The sequence below is a fragment of the Pteropus medius genome, unplaced genomic scaffold, assembly GCF_902729225.1.
Source record: "Pteropus medius unplaced genomic scaffold, Ma_sr-lr_union100, whole genome shotgun sequence".
Classification (NCBI taxonomy): domain Eukaryota; kingdom Metazoa; phylum Chordata; class Mammalia; order Chiroptera; family Pteropodidae; genus Pteropus; species Pteropus medius.
In genome coordinates, this window is record NW_024344378.1 from 57,734,522 (window position 1) to 57,748,894 (window position 14,373).

The 14,373-nt window shown below is 49.7% G+C and overlaps 1 protein-coding gene across 2 annotated transcripts; it reads right to left on the bottom strand.

Annotated features, from left to right (window-relative positions):
• Positions 1-4,546: 4,546 nt before the first annotated feature.
• On the bottom strand, positions 4,547-13,934 carry LOC120609626 (synaptotagmin-15-like). 2 transcript variants are annotated; one of them, XM_039872317.1, is made up of 9 exons: positions 13,897-13,930; positions 13,457-13,620; positions 12,253-12,445; positions 11,567-11,709; positions 10,337-10,632; positions 8,690-8,860; positions 7,945-8,065; positions 6,769-6,948; positions 4,547-6,031 (listed from the first exon to the last, which is right to left on the bottom strand). In XM_039872317.1, exons 2-9 carry the CDS (start codon positions 13,461-13,463, stop codon positions 5,889-5,891), a joined length of 1,254 nt encoding a protein of 417 aa, XP_039728251.1. In that variant the 5' UTR covers positions 13,464-13,620; positions 13,897-13,930; the 3' UTR covers positions 4,547-5,888. The 2 variants fall into 2 exon arrangements, with proteins under 2 accessions (XP_039728251.1, XP_039728250.1); XM_039872316.1 differs by having other exon boundaries at positions 12,253-13,620; positions 13,897-13,934.
• Positions 13,935-14,373: the final 439 nt, after the last annotated feature.

Sequence of the window (14,373 nt, forward strand, 5' to 3'; positions counted from 1 at the left end):
GAGGCTGCAACAAGAAATGGGCACGTAGCAGTTTTCCTATTTCTTCACTTTGTGCTTCCGCTCCTCCTTCCCTGACTTGTTAACAGGGGTTTCTGATCATTCTAGGGAAGGGCGGGGGTACGAGAAAGAGGCTGCCTAAGTGTCAGAGAGGTTCTGTGTCACTAGTAGTTCCGTAATAAGCTGGAGTACTCAACATGGGTTCTTCAAAAACCTCCTTTCTGTGTAGATCCCTTACCTTGGGTTCCTGTGACTTAGGTTCACCCCAGAGTGTGGGCTGGCACACAGCACTGTCTTCATACCCTTTAAAAATCTTTATTACATTTTCTGAAAATGGAAGTGTAGACATTATATTTCTCAGACACCCTTACAAATACAGTTCTAGGTTGAGTTTGCCAAATGTGAGACTAGAAAGCTGAAAGAAGGTAAAAATCATCCTCTTCTTCCTTTGACACTGACATTTATGATAGCAAGAAGCTGAAGGCTCTTGCAGTAATTGGGCAAAGAATTCCACAATGAAAAATTTAAAAAAAACCAACCATAATTGGCAAATGGCTGCGAAAATTCCAGCCCATCATCATTACAGGATACCAAATTGGCAGCAGTGGCTTTGAGGCACGGTAGCAGGTACACAGCAGTGAGGTCTTCTCGGTGACTGCACAGCCAGGAACAGGCTCCCGGAATTCTCCAATTCTAGAGAACATCAATATGGTACATTGAATTATCATCCCAATTCTTTACCCTTTCTTGTAGCTATGTCTATTGCCATAACTTTTCAGTTCCTCTCACAAAAAGGTATAGTTTACTTCCCTGCCCCTTGATTTTGAACTTGGCCACAAGACTTGCTTCAGCCCATGGGGTATTAGGTGACATAACACAAGCAGAGGGTAGAAATGTGTTTCCCTTTCTTCTGCCTTCACCATGAAAAGAGCTTTCTCTGGGTAGCTCCTTTAGCCTGTGCTCAGAATGAACAAACACGGACCAGGCCTGAGTGAGGACCTGAGCCTGGCCAGACCCACAGCTTGAAGGTTATTTGCTTAACCTAGATCAGCCTACACTCAATTGAATCATCAATATATGAGAAACAAATGGTTATTTTAATAGAACACTAAGATGTCATGATTGTTTTGTTATGCACCATTATTGTAACATTATTGTAAAACTAGCTAATTGATACAAGCAACTTCTCCCCTTTTGACTTCATCAGCTTTCCCAAGATTTGTGTAATCAAAGTCCCTGTATAAATCACTCTTTGCTGAGAATTTTTTTTCTAGGAAAAGAATTCTGGAAAAATAATTATTTTTCTGCTTGAGGCAGACTGATGTTCATGCCAGGAACAACTGGAAAAGCTGAATAAAATACAGAAAACCTTTTTTTTTTTCCTTAAGTTATTGGAGGGCTGCCAATTTGACAAGCATTTGATAGGCTATGATTACAGAAGAAGGAAAATACAATGAGGTTAGGTGACATTCTGTGAACCACTTTTCCCTTCAGGAAATTTGCTGATTGTAGCTAAGAAACTGAGCATTTGGGCAGAGGGCCATAGCTAAGAGTCAGAAAAGGTAGCAGAGTCTTTGGACCTGGAGAGACAAGAAATTGGAGTTTGGGGTTGCCAAGGCAGCTGGAACTGGAAAAGCCAAGATGTCAGATAGAAGGGAGACAGAGAAGAGTAATTCTGACACTTATGGGTTTCTCCCCTTGAATCATTTGCTGAATTATAAAGCTGTGAATCATTAAGTTATATAGGAAGCCTATGAAATACAGCAGGCCTTTTTTTTTCTTTCTTTGCAAGAACATAACACTAAGGAGATAAAACTTGGAATTCAGAATCCCCAAGGAAAGAAGTCTAGTAAACACACCAGATTCTCATTTGGGATCCTTGGAAGACTATACTCTAGAAATGGAGGCAAACCATAGGCAGAGATAGAATCTTACCAAAATTGTAACCTAAACTCCAATCAGTTCAGTACCAGATTGGGTTAAAGTTACCTGTTCCACTCCATCAGAGGTTTACTATAGTAAACCATCTCTAGAGGAATAATGTGTCCTGAGGCCACTATAATTTATCATAATGGTCAGCATTCAACAATAAATTATCCAGCATGTCAAAAAACAGGATCAAAGGGGGAGAACATATACAGAATGCAGATGAAAAAGGGGTTCTACTGAAAGTAACCTTGCAGGGTTACTGATCATAAATTCCAAACTGGGAAGGTCATGGTGGGTAGTCATGCCTTAGGACTATAACTTCTTTAGTAAAAGGCTTATCTTTGCCTTAAGCCAGACTTGTCCATTGTTTCTGTGCAGCTAGGTTAACACACCTTTGAAATGTCAGAGTAACTCTCTTTTTCAGACTCCTCAGAGGCATAACTACTCTCAAGGGAGCACATAATCTTCTTAACTATCCTGTAATCCAGGGGTCTCCAACCCCGGAGTCATGGACCGGTACCAGTCTGTGGCCTGTTAGGAACCTGGCTGCTCAGCAGGAGGTGAGCAGCAGGCCAGAGAGCAAAGCATCTGTATTTGCAGCTGCTCCCCAGCACTAGCATCACTACCTGAGCTCCATCTCAGATCATCAGGCATTAGATTCTTAAAGGAGCACCAGCCCCCGGTGTCAGAAAGGCTGGGGACCACTGACGTAATCTAATCCGTGCCTTGCTTTCTCCCACCTTTGTTTAAACTTCCTTAATTTCCAAATGCATAAAAGAAACTTCAAACTGTCATTTTAGGAATCATTTTTCTCAGTCTGTTGAGATCTTGCTTCCAGGAATAACTTCTATTTGGCTCAAGTAAAATTTTATTAAAATTTTCTACAGGTTTGGATATTCATACATCAACAATAAAACTGATCCATCAGTGACCCAGATATTGATGTGATTGACAAAATGAAGACTTTCATCAAAGAACTGGAGTCTATAACAAAATATCAAATGGAAATTAAGCACTGAAGTGTTGACAATGGGGTAGGCTGTGCATACGTAGGGGCAGGGGTATGTGGGAAATCTCTGTACCTTCCTCTCAATTTTGCTATGAACCAAAAACCTAAACTTACATTTTTGCAATAGAAACCAAAGGGGTGTGTGTGTCAAAAATCAATCAATATAATTCATCACATTAAAAGAATAAAGGAGAAAAATATGATTACTTCAAAAGATGCAGAAAAACTATTTGATAAAATTTAACAATTTGTGGTAAACAGAAAACTTTTAACAAATTGAAAATACATGATCATGAGTATATTAAAAGTCCTATAGCAAATGTCATACTTAATAGTGAATATTGAGAACTCTGCCCACTCCTGAGATTAAGAATGAGACAGGTATACCTACTATCACTATTGCAGTTAGGCCTACCCGATACAATTTATATATCCACCTTGTATCCTGCAATTTTGCTGAACTGGTATATTAGCTTTAATAGGGTGTGTGTGTGTGTGTGTGTGTGTGTTATTTCCTTAAGATTTTCTATAGATGACCATGCCATCTGCAAATATAGATTTAATTCGTTCTTTACAATCTGGATGCCTTTTTTTCTTGCCCGATTGCCCAGCCACTGCAATTTGGCAAGAGATAAAGAAGGCGTGAAGATTGGACAGGAAGAAATAAAACTATCATTTGCAGAGGTTATGATTATATCCAAAGAAAATACGAAGAATTTACTGACTACAATTTAAGTGACTTTAGCAAGGCCACTCACTAGATATGTCAACATTCAAAAAAATCAATAGAATCTATATATAGTAGCAACAAACATATATAAAACACCTATGAATAAATCTAATGAAAGATGTGCAAGAACATTTTACTGAAAACTACAAAACAGTCCTAAGAAAATTTACAAGAGACTTAAACAAATAGAGGGATACACCATGTTAATGAATCAAAGATTGAATATTGTAAAGGTATCAAGTGGTCCCAAACTGTTCTATTCACTCAATAAGACACATTTAAATTCTAGCACATTTTGTGTGTGTGTAGAAATTGACAAGCTATTTCCAAAACGTTGTATGGAAATGCAAAAGGTTTCTTTCTCCTGGAGTCACCTTGTGAACAGGATTTGAGACAATCCAGGACAGCTCTCTCAGGCCCATGGGAAACAGTTGTGTACTTTCAGCCCTGACCGTAGCTATAGACAGGGGCCAGCCCAACACAGCAACCCCTTCTTCCTCCCTATCAGAGCAGAGAGCCTGCCAATTTCTTGGCATTGAGATTTTTTAGTTGTGAGTCAGACACACCATTCTACTCTGTTCTGCAAAGGGGATGCTTTCCGGCTTTTTCAAGTGGCCCTAGAAAGGCCACTGATAGGCATGAGTCTCACCTTGAAATGTAGTGGTCATTGGCATCTACTGTCTCAGGACCATAGGTAGATCGCTAAAAATATATATAGAAAACTCTTGTTATGTGTCAGCTATGACACTATTAAAAATTACTGGAGTGTGGACTATGTTGAAAATGTGCACGTGAAATAAGCGAGAGAAAGCAAAGACAAGATATTTTGTCCATACAGATCACTGCTAGGGAAAGCTTGTATTTGTGCATTGACTGAGACTGGGGCAGAAACTGAGTATACGAAGTTCATTTCTTTCTTCTGCTGAAGTTACTTCACTGAACAAGAAAAGAGACAATGCTGGTTTAAGGTTTCGTTCTAGTTATACAATAACAATGCATTGATTGGGAGTACAATAGCATTAGGGTGAAAATACAAACCGTGACAGTGACAAGCACAATGCTTGCTTGTTATCTAGAGTATAACTTCACTGGAGTTGATGTCTGTGGTTTGTGGGAACTTCTATCTTAATGAATTTTATATTGACACCTACTACACCACAATAATGGTAATGGAACTGCTAGGTTTACAGGAAAAGCTCTCAGCTCTGTGGGCTACATTTTAGCCATGTGTTTTCACCATTTTCTGCATAAAGTGAGTGCCCCAGAAGCCGAATGTTGTTAACCAGAGAGACCACAGAAACCAACAGCAGAGCACCTGTGAGTCCAGGGGTGTGAGGTGTTGGACTCTGGGAGGGTGGGCCGTGGGTCCAGGGGTGTGAGTTGTTGGACTCTGGGAGGGTGGGCCGTGGCCCAGACTTGGCATGATGTGGGGGCAGGATCTGACATGGCCCCAGGGAGGGACCTGACACACAGATGAGGCCCTTCTAACAAGGAGCGATGCCAAAAACCTGTCCACCACTTGGTACCTGGGTGGGCTTCTCACAGCATTCTCCTGCAGGTCCTGAAGGCAGTGAGTTCCCACCTGTGGGAGCTTCCTCTCCTGAGCCGTGGGCACACCATGTGGCCTAGACATTCTGGGACTTTTCCACACCTTCATACAGAAACCCATTCTCAGATCGTGCTATTTATTGTGGACCAACTGAAATAAATGCTTGGGGTGTCCCCCCTTCCCTTAATTCCCTCAGGGCAGTTTTTTTCTCTGCTAGGTAGAAGGTGGAGACACCACATACAAAAAAACTGCAGCTTGAGCATCAACATGCCATTAGCTTTCCAAGATGGTGAAACCTAAGTTTACTCTACACTTCCATTCAGCATACACAGTTATGCTATCACTAAATAGACTATTTCTTCTGAACACTGGTCCAAATTCATACTGTGATGACCAGGAGCTGGGATCCCAAGCCCCGGTAGCCCTATGTGTAAATCAAGAGAGAGTGAGTCGGGAGGGTCTCTTAGGCTGATGAATAGACACTGGCCACACTGCTGACCAGGCCAGGGCTCTCTTGTCCCTTGTTCTCTCCTGTATATCAGCACTTATGTACCCCTGGTATGGACCGGCCCAGGAGCCCGTGAGATGCTGGAAGACGTGCGCAGGCTGGTGACTGCCATGCATGGTGGTGAGAAGAGCAGGCTCCTGAGGCACATGTGAGATTCCTGCTTGAGTCAAGACTCAGTGGTACGGCAAAGTGCATGCCAGCGCTTCACCAGTTCCTTCGGCTTGCTGAGCATCTCATCCCAGTGCTCTAGCTCTTTGCCACGGGCGTACATGTAGGGGCCCACCACCACTCGGCCCAGCTGGTGGGTCTCTGCAGGGGAGGAAAAGCACTGTTAGTCTCTGGAGCACAGAAGCCATATTATCTCAGGCATCCCCAACCCCCCAACCCTTTCTCCTCTCTCTAATTTATTCTTACCCTCCAAGGGAGTACCAGTCCCTCTCTATTTAAGCACAGAGCTGACAGCCTCCAAAGAGGTCCTGACTTTGCTCTGGAGCTGGAGAAGGCAGGGAAGGAAGCCCAGGTGGAGAGCCTGCCATTTGGGGGAACTCATTCTGTCCCTCACCCTCCTGGTGGGCTGTCTTAAGCCTGTCTCATGTCAAAGAGCTGATGGAAGAAGGGGCCCCTCCAGAAAGAAGCCCTCTTCCATCAGCCCACCTATACATTCATGGGGAACATTCAACAGAAATTTCACCCACCAACTGTCGCAATAGAGACCAACCATCTCTGCTTCCCAAGACAGTGACAGTGGACATTGGGTTATGAGGCAGTGTGGGAGAGCTGGCTGGGATAACTCCACTCAGTTATCCACCCTGAACCTCACCCAGGACCCAAAGGCTAGTCTGGAGGCATGAAGCAATGCAGGGGTTACAGTGACACATGGCATCAGGTCACTTGGCCATGCTGCCTCTAATCTCTGGTGATTTGTCCCAGAGGGGGTGGTAGAGGCCACCTTCTTTCTAGGGTGCCACAGAAAGTCACTGGAATAAAGCTAGATGTGAATTCTGGCTCTCGCACTAGCCAGCTCTGTGTTCTTGGGCAGGACTTACTGTCTCCTTCGGTGCTCTGCAGCACTGTCAGGCTGAGGCTGGCAGTGTCCAACTCAGTGGGGTCAGCCTTGAAGCTGAAGGTTTCGCTGTACACGGGGTTGGCAGAGCCCAGCACAGCCGAAGTCTTCTTGCACTTGACAAACTTGTTGTGATTCATCAGGGACACTTTGACAAACACACCTGAGGGGCAGTGCAGACTGGGCTAGGAGAGGCAGGTAGGAGCCCAGCCTCCAGCCAGTAGGAGGTCTGGCTCGGGGGGGGCACATGCCCACCCAGACATCAGTACCCCATTACTCACAGCCTCTGCAGCCAAGGGCGTTATAAGAGGAAACATGGTTGATTAGTGTACTGCCTTAGGGCTGAGGAAACACTCAGCTCCCATCCTCTTCCTTCCTCTCTGCCTCCTGAACCACCTACGGCTTGGCTAGCCCTTGTTTACCAGAGCCTGGTACCACACACCCATCCCTCCCCATTAGGGCAGTGGTGGCGGACGGAAGCACTGACTGTGGGTGCTCAGGCCTTCTGGGATTCCTTAAACACCTTGTCCTTCAGAGGGCAAAGTTTTGGGGGATGGGGCTTAGATGAGTTTTGGATCCACAGCAGAAGGTTGAATGCCAGTTTGCTTATAGTGACTCGGATGTGGAGAAACACAGGTGGCAGACAACCACCACCTTGCTAGAGGTCCACATAGGGGCAAGAAACGTCGGGTGAGCCAGTGTAGAGCCTCTACTCCTCTAGCTCCTGGGTCTGGGAAGTTGGAGGAAGCAGAGCATCACGTGGCCTGCCAACCTTCTTCCAGCAGAGGGTCATGCCTGTGTGCAGTGGAGCCGTCCCGGGGGGCAAGGACACACAGGACCTCTCCCTGGAGGAACTGGATCCATTCACAGAAGGGAGGGCTGGAGGTGGCAGCACAGTTCAAGGGAAAAGTGAGGGATTGACTTGGTCTCAGGGGCCTTGGAGGTCTTGGTGGTGGTCAAGGGAATGCAGCATTGGATTTGACATCAGGAAGCTCCTTCTCATACCACAATGTCCACAGAGGGCGGGTGCGCCTCAGGAGATAGCGTTCTGTGATAGGCAGTAGGCAAGCAGAAACTGGATGGCCAGGGGTGAGGGTCAGACTCTAGCCCTAGGTCCCAAGCTCACAGGGCTGGATCTGCCCTGAAGAGGAAAACTTACTGACAAAACTCCTGTCTTCCTGGAGCTGGAGGCCCTTGGCTCGTAGCACGACCACTGTCAGACGGCTCAGGCAGTCATTGTAGCTGAGGCAGAATTGGAGGTCGCCAAATTCTGAGGGAGGCTGGAAAGGCCAAGGGGAAGGCACGCTGTCATGCTGGCAGGTGCTGGAGGAGCCCTAGTGTCTTCCTCCTTTCTCACAGTGGTCAGGCATGGAGTACTACATGACATACTCACATTCCCTCCTTTAAGCCCACCTGCCATTTTATAGACGGAGAAACTACGGTCTAGAGAGTTGACACTAAGGTACTGAAGATCATACAATAGTGAGGACCAGAGTTGAAGATTCAAACCCAGGTCTGGGGAATGCCAAACTATTCTGAGCCACAGAATAGTCTTTCTTGTGAGCTGGGGGAAGGCAGGTAAATATTTTCCCTGGTGGTCCATTTGGGATGTTGCCTTTTACAGCTGTTTAATCTGGATGGGCATCCAAACATGGATTTTTCAAGTTGCTCCAGGTAATCTGACCTCCAGGGCAAAAGAATCTCAGGTGGCCCCTCCTTGCCCAGGAGTGATCTCACACACCCCTTTTATCTCATGCAGCTCCACCCAGGCCCACCACCCTGAGCAGGGGTGGTGGGCAGTATGCTGAGGGCTAACGCTGGCCAATAGGTGCTGGGCCACACCTGCTGATTGCCCATGATAGTCTGACACGCAGTTGCATATGTTTGGTAACTTTGGCCTTTACCTCCAGGTTCTCAGCCTCCAGGTCTCTCCAGATAATATGCCGGCAGTCGCCTGCCAGGGTCTCGTTCTTCAGGGGGAACAGCACCTGGCCCAGGAGCTGGTGCTTCCTTTGCCTGTCCACATGGTACACCGAGAACCTCAGCACCCTCTGAGTGATGCTCTTGCCGGACACCTGGGGGAGATGAAGGCTGGGCTGGGGTCAGGAGTGGGGACAAGAGATGGGATAGTGTGGCACATTGTTCTGGACACAGGAGCTTTTGGTGAGGGGTGTCACAACCAAAGACCTGTATATCCCAAACTCAGCCATTTTGGGCACCCTTCATAGCAGCAGGACCAGTACCCCCAGGAGGTAGGAATGTGTGCCAGAGCCTCACCACGCAGAATGTGCTCTGAGGATCGGCACAATCCACCACCCTCTGGACCTTGTCATAAATATGGGTCCTTGGGCGCTTCTCCAGACCCATGAAGTGGAATCTGCTGTTTCACAGGATCTCCCAATGATTTGCCTGCACATAGAACTGTGAGAGGTCTCCCACTGGAGCCCAGGGAACCTGCCCATCTCTGCTATCTGAGTTGGGCACCACAATTCCGTTCTCCCTGAGATTCAGTCTCCTCACCTGTGAAATGGGATAATGGTTCTTACTCACTGGGATAATCACAGTGTCTGACCTATAGCCAATGACCAATTAATATTGATTTTCTTCTCTTCCTGTATTTCTTCCCCTTTCTCTTTAAAGCACAGAGAGGCCAGGATCAAGTTAATAGTGGGTCAGGGTAGGGTAAAGAAAGATAAGTATGAGGGCATGACACATGGCTATGTTGGTCAGCCAGCCCGTACAACTTGGTCTTGATGTCCTGACAAGAACAGGTTCACCTGTGAATTCTCATAGCCTTGTACCCAGCAGGACAGCTGGCGTCTGGGCCCCATGCCACTCCTCTTCTCGGCTCTCTTCCCCGGAAGAAGGCAAGAACTGGGGCTCTTGCCTCTTCCTGAATGCTGACCACCTCTCCTTACCTTGCCAGCCAGCCTGCTGCTCAGCTCTTAAGAATGTTTGTCCAAGGCCTCTCAGCAGCTCTTGATGGTTAGTTTCCCATAAGAACCTCAGTCACCTGCTGAGGCTCCAAGGCCACTGTGAGCTTGGCTCAGTGTCCCAATAGCTTTTATACCTCCAGACCCTATGCCAACTGGTCCACCGTGCAGTGAATGTACCACCTGCCTAGGATGGCTCTCAGGTCCTGTGCTGGCCTCTGACAGGATAGGTGAGTTTCTGACCTCATTTCAAGGGGCCTGGGGGTTTTACCCTCTGAATTCCTTGTATAACCTTGCCATAAACCCCATAGTGCTCCAGGGCTTTGGGGTTCTTTTTCTATGCCCCATGGACCAGAAACTGGCATTCAGTAGGCACTTCAATAATGTGTTTTCTTTTACTCTCCTCCAGACATCTTGGACAGGAGGAGCCCAGCCCTCTGCTCTCTTATCCTCCAAGTCTCTCCTTTCCCCATGCCATCAGAGTTCAGGGCTCTTGTAGGCCCTGACTTGAGGCCTGGGGATTCTGGAGGCTGCAGGACCTTGGCTAGCACAGGAGGCTGTGGCTCTCTTGCATAATGCCTACTCTTGCCCAGACCCTGCCTGCTCCAGAGGCTGTACCTGGAAGATAAAGTGCTCATCAAACTGAGGGTTGGCGGTTTTGCGTTTAGTCTTAGACTGGAGGAAGCGCCGCTCATCGGGCAGCAGGTGGAGCTTCACCAGGGGGCTGCAGGTCTCCGAGGGGCCTTGTAGGTGCTGCGCCTTGATCAGGCCCACCAACAGCCGCTCGGCCTCCTGCTGGTATTCCACAGAGAACCACAGTCGCCCCAGGCAGCCCTCAGGGAAGTCGGTCTCACTCTTGTCCTCTGGGAACTTGTACAGCTCTGGGTTGATGGTCCCCACCACGCAGGCATCTCCTGCAATACAGGGGCTGGGAGGTCTGGCAGGCCAGCGGAAGACAGGGGCCTGGGGGACAAGCAAGCTCTGGGCTTCGCTGCCTCTCTCCTGGCCAATCACTTCTTGGCTATGCCTCAACTAGGCCTCTCCTGTGGCTTCTTGCTTCTTCTGACCACATCCACCCCAACTTTCCTCTGCAGTCTAAACACAGTCTCTCTCTCTACTTTAGTTCCTCCAGGAGGCCTTCTCAGCACTAAGGCATTGTACATCCAGGGCTGCTTTTCCCAGGAGCTCGCTGGGGCCCCTAGCAGAGGCCACAGTATTTACTCAACTCCCATCTTCTGTGATCAATCCCCGTACCCAGAGGTCAGGGCCTGCTTTGGGGTCACAGAGCCCAGCACCTGGTCTGGCCACTTTCTGTGGCATCTCAGTGATAAAATGTTGCCTCTTTTCTTCCTCTTCAAATTAGAAAGGCCAAGCTAGAAACTTGGTAGTTCCTGGGAAGGTCTCTTGAAAGGCCTTCAGAATAAAGAGGTGAGCAGAAAGCTATGCACCCACTTCCTACCATTCTGCCCTCTGGATCAGCCACCTCCTGATCCTGGAAAAGGATTCAGCACAGGTTCTGTTGTTTACTGCCTTTGTGACCTTGGGCAAGGCATAGTTAACCTTCTGAACCTCAGTTTATAAATTGTAAAATTGGGAGACAGTCCCTCTACCAAAAGAGGCATGGTGAAGTCTAACTCCAAAATGGTACATGAGGCCATATCTGGCCTGGGCTGGGGTGCCGCAGGCACTTGGTAAACTGAAGTACTTGGAAAGACTGAACACTGACCAACTCTGGCATCCCTGGGCCCATCCAAGCTGTGTTCTGGAGCCAGGCTCATGAAAGCAGATTGATCTGCCCTGCCCTGAGTAGACCCTGACCCTTGGGCAGGCCCTGGCAGGCACACTCACCACGGTTGCTGCCAGTGGAATGGGGCTGGAGCTTTGGAGCTAGGCAGGGGTCTGGTGGTGCCTGGGCCCACTCTCTGCTGTGCAGGGGCACCCAGTCTCGGCTTTGGAAGGAAGGGGGCACCACAAATGGCACACCTGGTGGCCTGTCCAGAGGCAAAGAGACAACATACAGGTGGCAAGTGAATGGTGTGGCCTCAGAAAGCTCAGCTCAGAGGTGTCGAGTGCCAGGGGTTGGAGGAAGAAAGGAGAGATGTAAGATACACCATTTTTCTGGTCTCTAAGGTACTCAGGCCACTGCACTTGCCCCCCCCCCCCCCTGCCCCATGCTGGGATTCACATACAAGCTAACCAGAGCCAACACCTCTGTGCGCCCATAGCAATGGCTAATTGAAGAAGAAGCACAGCCTCTGGAGTCAGCCTGCCTGGGTCTGAATGCCTGTTTTCCCACTTACTACTTATGTCCTCTGAGCCTCACTTTCTTCAGCTGGACAATGTGCTTCATAATGCTTGTCTCATGGCTCTGGCGAGGATTCTAGGGTTTCTATGTGATAACTTCCAGCCTGGTGACAGCACAGAGTCTGCACTTCATAAACAAACCTTTCCTTCCCGCCCCACTTCAAGGGAAATGCCACAGGGAGGGCCCTAAGCAAGGCCAGGAGCTCGCTGGGCCCCACATCCTGCCTCACCTGCTTGTCTGAGTCCCAGCATGCAGCCGGCAGAGCTTGTCCTCCTGTAGGCTGGAGGCAGCTGTTGTCCCCGGCAGCTCCTCATAGGTGAACTTGGCACAAAGCCTCTTCCAGAGACAGCAGCTCACCCAAATCAACAGCAGCAGCAGTAGCAGCCCCCCAAGAGTGCCCCCGATCACCAGGGCCACCTGCTCTGGGAGCGGAGACCACCAGGACTGTGATGCCTGGGAAAAGTCACTCTCCTTCACACAAGTGGCCAGCTGGGGGCAGAATTTGGGCAGCAACCCCCCTCCCTGAGTTGGACCCCAGGAGCGACACAGAAGCAGACTTCTTGGGTCTGCTGGAGAGGAGGCTGCTGGCTGGGCTCTGCTGGGTATCATCTGAAAAGCCATTTCCCTTGGGATCCTATTGCCTTGGACAGCACCCTCTGGTTTCCCTTGGGAAGAAGCTGGCCCTGCACTTGGGATTCTGGCTGAAATGAGCCATTTCCTTGCGCTTCTGAGTAGAAATTAAACCTTCTCTTATCGGAACCTCCATTTTCCCTGGGCTCCTCTTCAGGCTTGTGAGTGAGCTGGGTGTGGGCACTACACACTTAGGGAAAGCACAGGAAGGGATGATGCCCTGGGTGGCATTCAGAATCCTATTCTTTGGAATCGTGGAACCTGCTGACAGGCTGGACTCATTTTTGAATTCTGCAACTTTCTCTAAAACCCAGGCCTTTCCTCAACCCTCTACTAAGGTGAGCCACTTAGGGGAGTCGGTGGGAGGCGCTGTGGACAAGGATAGGGGCGGCAGGTGTGAGCAACAGACACACAGACCCTTTGCTGCTGGCACCTAACCCCCACATTTGCGGAAAGCTGAGAGGCTCTACCCAGCGCCCCCTGAGTGCTCAGAGGCTGGGTACCAGGCATCTGCCCGCTGCCAAATCTGGGCAAAGAAAGGGCCTCCTTGGGTCATGTGCGGAGTTGGGGCTTCTGGGCTCTGGACCTGGTGGGGTGATGACATGGCGAGACCCCACATCTCCTGATCCGTAAGCGTCTGCGAGGAGCTGGCTTTCCTCTCCATTCCACTCAGCGCGTCCCTCTAGGAGCCGGGAGCTGCCAGTGCCCGGGCTACGCCCCAGCGGGTGCCGGCGGAGCTCAGGATAGTAGCCAAGAGGCTGGGCGCAGTGCTGGAGCGAAGGTGGGGAGGCGAGGGCACTTACCGGCCATAGGGCTGCTCCGGCTGGCCGTCGGGGCGCGGCCGGGGGCTCAGTCTCCCGCGTCTCCGCGCCTTCCACCGCTGCCTTAGGGCTGAGTATTAAAGCGCGGCGCGGGGCCGAAGGCAGGCGCGGGGGCGCCTATCCTTCGTCGCACTCTGGCCCTAAGGCTGTGGACAGCGGAAGAACAGATCCAGCGCCGAGAGGGCACAGCTCCTCCCCGCCCTGGTTCCGGCCTTAGCCCAGGAGGGACGCGGAGCAGAGCGGGCGCTCCCGGAAACCACAGGGCTCCGAGCGGGGCGGGCGCCTTGGACTCCCTGCGGCTGCGGGAGGGGCGGGGTGCGGTGCTATGGCCACCCCTTTCAGGAGGGCAGAACCGGAGCGTTCTCCGCCCGCGTCTGATAGAGGGCTACCTGGGCACGCACCCATCTAAGGATGCGCCTCACCTGCTGAAGCTCCTCTGCGGGTGAAGCTGCGGGTTCCAGGACCGGCTGTGACCCCTGCTCCAGGGAGCCTCCCAAATCCCAGGGCGTAGTCCCCTACCCTATCCCGGGCCCCATGAAGCCTGCCCGTCAGCCTCGCGGGCCATATGGCTCTTAAGTGTTTTCTTTCGCCACCTTAGTAGGCAAAATAATGAGGCGGGCAGAGTGCAGATTCTCCAGCCCCACCATCTAGATTCTAAAGCAGCTCTCCACGCTCCTGCTGTGTGCTACTTGGGACAATTTACTTCAGTACTCTAGGCTCACTTTTTTCAATTGGACTAATAAGACTACGCCCTCTAAGGTTACTATATGTGTAACCCGAGGGCAACTGAGTCCGGGGCTCCGGCTGCCTGCACTGCTCAGCAAACAGACTCATACAGGAGTTGGGATATTTAGAATAAGCGTTTATTTTCAGAGTACCGGTGATCTGAGAAGGCAGCA